Consider the following 5900-nt stretch of genomic DNA (forward strand, 5'->3'; position numbering starts at 1 on the left):
CCAGACTGATTTTCAGCAACCACATGGTGGCTCACACCATCTGAAATGGGATCTGATGCCCTTTTCTGGTGTGTCTGAAGACAGCTACAATGCACTCATATACATAAAATAAATATCTAATTGTTAAGTGCAATTAAGCTTATGGTAATAGATCGTGTGACCTCACATGTGCATTACTTAAGGGTAACTTCAGAGGAAGGGTGCAAATCTTAAACCCTGCTGGCCACTAGCCACCATTATCAAGTTCAACTTCTCTATTTGTTTCTTCTGTTATGTGCCCACACTGTAGAACTTGGACCATGGATAAGATGGCTGTAGAACCTATTCTCACTGGATCTTTCTGTTGTTACTTCAGCCATAGATCATCCATCTAACTCAGCAAGAATAGGCCTCACATATCCCATAGCATGACTGTAACAAGGAAAAGTCAGATCCCAAAGCAATGAGAATTTTATTTAATGACAGTAGTAACCTACCCTCTCAGGTATGGGACCCTCATGCTGTTGGTGGGGGAGTTAAAAGAATGGTTCCTAGGAGAACTTCATCCCAATACTGCCTGAACCTGCCTGGAAAACAAGACAAAACAAATGAACAGAGAACAATACAAGGAGAGGAACAGCTCTAGGCACCAGTGAAAACCACGAGGCTTCATTGCTTGTCCATGATGAAGAATCTAGATTACCCACCTATGGGATTCACCTCTTGTCAGGACACAGTGTCCCAGCCCTTGCTTGCACTGTGCTAGTCCATGGGCACTCTTCCTTTGTGATAGTGATTGTTGCCCAGTCATCTGCCACCTACAGAATCACAAGGTCATGGAAGGTTGCCTAGACAACCAATTCCAGGCCCCACCCACAGTGCCAGGCAACTAAGGCCAGTCAGAGGTGCAGCAGAAAATGGTTAAGCCTCCACTAGAAGTTCCAGATGAACCAAGAAAATGAAGCCCAAGCCTCAGACAGCCAGAAGACCAACATAGAAGAAGCAGGCCAGGCCCTACACAAAGGTTCTGAACATGCTGGGGTTGGATCATCTGAGCCAACTGGTGACAAGGTATCCGGCCAACCCGGTTATAGGCAGACTGACCGAAGAACATCTGAAGATGCAGAAGAAAGATCTTCTCAGCCTGGCCACGCAGAGAAGAGAGCATCTCAGCAAGCGGAGCGTAGAGTATCTGAAAGAAGAACATCACAGTCACCTAATCAGCAACTTCCCAGCCTCCATGAGAGGAAAGCTTCTGAGAAGAGAGATAGCCAAGTATCTTTGCCATCTAGTAGGAAAGCTTCTGAACAGACTAACGAAGGAATTTTGGAGCATGGTGATCTGATTTCATCAGATGAAGCTGACTATGTATCAGGAAAGAGTCAAGGCCAAGTATACAACCAAGCTGAAAGTGATCAACACAGGCTCAGTGAAGAGACAGAAAAGGACTATACCCGTGTTAGCTGTACAACAGAAAAACAGCCTGGTTACCGCTCATACTACAAGACACTTGCCCACACTGAGAGCCGATCATTAACTGATATCCATGACAACAGAGAAGCTGGCCAAAGAGTACAGCCTTGCACATTTGAAGATAGTGAAACAGACACCCAATCCAAAGGTTCAACTACAGGGGAAACAGAAAGTACAACCACTATCCCGGTCTACACCCTACATGATACTGAACTCACTACCGACACCCAGTCCTCTCATGAAAAACTTCCTTCCATCACAACCAAAGTGTACTACTCCTCCAGTAAAGAAAAGATTAGAACCACAGAATTTTCTACTGTAGGTAAAAGGGATGTATTGGGAGGTTGGGAGCCAAGATAGGACCTGTGAGGTTGAGAATGAGTCTACCCAAGAGAAAGAATCATGCTAAAGCAGAGATGAGAAACAAACCCATATAACCAACACATGCAACCTGTAGGTCTCAGGAAGGGTGTAACACAAAAAAGATGTGTTGTCTCTGAATTATTGTCAGGCCACCCAGGATCAGTGGACCAGGATTTAGGAAATCAATGTTTCTGGTTCTACTACTAACTCTGTACCACTAGATCACTTCCTGCCCTGGGTTGCGACCATAGCAAGAGAATTTGAAGGTAACTGGAAATCCCCCATGTGAAAGTTTTTAGAGTAGAAAAACTGAAGGTATCCTCCCAAGTTTTGAGGCACTTGTAGTGCTTAAGGTTGAGTCTCTCAAAGAACTGGCCCTGAGGGACTGTAGGCAGTTATTAGCTATATTATCCTAACAAATATATTTTCTTCACTGGTGTAACACCTTAAGGTCTCTCTCTCTCTCTCTCTCTCTCTCTCTCTCTCTCTCTCTCTCTCTCTCTCTCTCTCTCTCTCTCTCACTCTTTCTGTCTCTCTCACTCTGTCTCTGTCTCTGTCTCTCTCTCTCTCTCTCTCTCTCTCACACACACACACACAGATGAAAGTAGTATAGTCAGTATCTTTCTTAATTCTTGGTATGAAATCTTAATTCTTAGTGCTAAATTTTATCAAATCTAGATATGACTGATAACAGCAAAAAAAGTGCTATTACTTTTAGATTTATTTAAAAATAAATTGATAAATCTTTGTGGGGGGAATATTTCAATTTCAGGATCTCTCTAAAGAATTTGAGCAAAAAAAAAGTTCTCAAAGACCCAGTCAAAGTTACAGACGGCGGTTCCCTCCGATTGTGATTGATGACCCCTATCAAGTTGCGCTCCGATACATGGAGAAGCACAACATTCTTCAGATATTCCAGGTAGAGCTCTTGATGTTTGCCGTGCTTCCTGGTTGTGGGAGAAGAAATTTGCTGAAAAAGGTGGGGGCAGGGTGAGAGAACACAGTGTATTTCCGAAATTAGTATTGTAGGTTGTGTTCATGTTGTTTTCTAGGGTGTTTTTACCCCCCCAAAAGGAGTGACTGGGAAACACCAATGAGACCATGAGGTTATACTGTCCCAAGCATTGGAGGCCATGGTTGTTGGAGAAAAAAATTGACCAATGGTTAAAGTTTTAGTTTTAAGTAAGTTTGTAAGGAAAAAAATCCGTGATAAAGAAAACCAAGGGGCCTGCTAGGCCAGGGTCTCAAAAGGAGACAGTTCTCAGGACCACCCAAGGGGAACGTCCTTCAGAAGGAAAGGGTAGAATTACAAATTCCTAGTTCCTGTGTTCATAAACCTCAGTGATCCCGAGATTACAGTTGAGCTTTCTTTAAGGATAGTTCTTCAGTAGAATGGAACTAGGAAGGATTATCGCAGCTCTAAGGTGGGGGCTCTGTTCCAGGTTTCTTTCTTTTACATGTTACTATTATTTGACAAGGAATGCACAGATCCATCTATAACAGTGTGTATATGGAGTAACGGAGACAGGTGTAAAGGTAGAAGAGCTCACCTCAAATGAGAACATGAAAAGCAGGAAGGTTTCAGGTACAGTGTAGACCACCAGTTCCCAGCCTGTTGTCAGTGACCCTTGGCGGGGAGTCGAATGACTCTTTCACAGGGGTCATCTAAGACCAACATCAAACACAGATATTCACATTACAATTCATAAGAGTAGCAAAATTACAGTTACAAAGTAGAAGCCAAGAGAATCACGTGCTTGACGGTCACCGCCACAGGAGAGACTTTCATTAGAGGGCTCCAGCCTCCACACACATACCAAGGTACATCCGCACACATGCATGCATGCACATACAGGCTAAAAATAAATTTAATTTTTAAAAATGTTGATCATTCTATGATTTTTTTCAAATTAGATAAAAATTATGCTTGTGAATGCATTGTGATATTAAAGAAAATAAATTATCAAATATGTCTACTGTTCAATTAAAAATATATAAGAAGGGGCTGGTGACGCAGCGCAGGGAGAGGATGCTTGCCTCGCGTGTACAAGGTCTGCAGCACCATACAATTAACTGATGAATTAATTAAATAAGATGCCCAAGTATGCATTGGATACAGAATTGAGTGGCACAGGTAAAGTAAGCCTGTTTGAATATATTATTCCTGAAATTTACCTAATTGTTATCACCTGCAAATAAAAGCTCTGTTTACTTTATTATAACATTCTGAGTTATTCAATAACAGCAAAAAAGTTTGGAAGTCAGTCTCACAATTTGATATATCCTTTATAATTTGATTTTAAAACTAAACATTATTATCACACTGTACAGTCAAGCATCTCAGAAGATTGTATGTAAACTCCCATGTTTGTTATTTATATTCAGAGGCCACTTTTTATTCTTTTTTGAACAATTAACTTATTAATTGATCATTTAGTGCTATCACAGTTCTCACAACACTTTAAACTTTCTAGCCACCTCTTTGGTCTTGCAAACAACCAAAAAATGCATTGCTACTTATTAAATTTTGATCCCCCTAAATTTAATCTTAACTTCCCTGATTTCATCCAAATAAAGAAAGGAAGGACCTAGAGAGAGGGCTCAGTGGCTAAGAGCACTTGCTGCTCTTGCAGGGGACTCACGTTCAATTCCCAGAGGCCATATGGCAGCTCACAACTGTCTGTATCTCCAAAATCTGACACACTCACACTAAAATACATGCAGGCAAAAGACCAGTGCACATAAAATAAGAATAAATAAATCATTAAAGAAGGAAGGAAAAAAGAAGGTAGAAAGAAGGAAGGAGATAGTAAGAAAGGAAGGAAGGGAAGGGGGTAGGTGTTAGAAGACATGTGGATGTCTTTTAAATGTCTATGAGAATGTAGTGAGAAGCTGGCTTCAGATCTCTCAGAACCAAACTGTAGTGTGTTATGCTTTTTCTTAGCAGATCACTGAAAGCCTAGTCTATGAAATGCCAGACGACCCACTGCGTTTCATGCTAGACCAGGTATGGACTGGGAGAATGAACCATCCTTCTTTTCTCGTTGTGGAAAAGCTGCACATGCGCAGCCAGATGAACAAAGCAAACCGTGAACAGCTCCAAGTCATCATGAAGGGCCTTCCCACCTTCCAGTCAAGGGTCTTTATTAAAGTGTAGAACAAAGCTAGGTATGGTGGTTCCCCTCTTTAATGCCAGTGCTTGGGAGGTAGAGGTAGGCATATCTCTGTGAGGTCAAAGCCAGCTTGGGCTACATAGTGAGACCCTGGCTCAAACTGAAAAAGAACATCCCCAGAATCGCAGAACCTTCTCTCCTATGATTTCCCACAGAGGAATTGCTTTATTTTGACCTTTATAAGAACCTCCTCGCTTCGTGAAACGCTTTTGTTTAGACCTATAAGCTCTCTAAACTGTCATTAAATTGAACCATCTATAGCCAGCATTATTTTTGTCTCACTTCTTTTGCCCAAAATTATGACTGTGAGATGGGTCAATATGTTGCGTGTAGCTGTTCATCCATTTTCATCGTGTGGAATGCTATTCACCATGTAGAAAAACTATGCCTAATTCATTCCCTTTTTTTACAAACAAGCAGATTATTCTCAATGTGGAGCTATTACGAAACATTCTTGCTGTAAGCCTTCCCGTCCATGTCGTTCAGAGACACATGTCTCCTGGCTCTGTACTGAGCTCACTGGGCTGTAGAGCACGTGTTTGCTTAGCTTTCCCTTTTCTACCGTGAGGGTCCGGTTAGAACCCCTCCCCCACTAGCTCTCGCTTTACCAATGTTCACCATTGTCACTGTGTCTATCCATGGCTGTTCATTCAATTCAGTGTCCTTCTGCCTTTTCCTAGCTTCAGGGCATTTCCATGCTTTCCCATCTGCTTACAGAGCATTTGCAAACACTTATTTTCCTGTAGTATTGTCTCATGCCTTTCTCCTTAGCAACAGGCTTCTGTATGTCCTGACCCTGAGTGGTTAATCAAGTGTTTGTGTGTATGTGTGTGTGTGTGTGTGTATTTGTGTATATGTATGTATCTGTGTATGTGTCTATATGTGTGTATGTTGCTGTGTTTGTGTGTGTAT

General features: G+C 41.8%; 1 protein-coding gene across 1 annotated transcript; it reads left to right on the top strand.

Moving 5' to 3' along the window:
• Positions 1-924: 924 nt before the first annotated feature.
• TEX55 (testis expressed 55) lies at positions 925-4972 on the top strand (the record flags this gene model as incomplete). The annotated part of the gene is made up of 3 exons (XM_080919511.1): positions 925-1770; positions 2588-2734; positions 4760-4972. 3 exons carry the CDS (start codon positions 925-927, stop codon positions 4970-4972), a joined length of 1206 nt encoding a protein of 401 aa, XP_080775637.1.
• Between the last annotated feature and the right edge of the window lie 928 nt (positions 4973-5900).

This window comes from Micromys minutus (genome assembly GCF_963924665.1).
Source record: "Micromys minutus genome assembly, chromosome: 7".
In the NCBI taxonomy this organism is placed as follows: domain Eukaryota; kingdom Metazoa; phylum Chordata; class Mammalia; order Rodentia; family Muridae; genus Micromys; species Micromys minutus.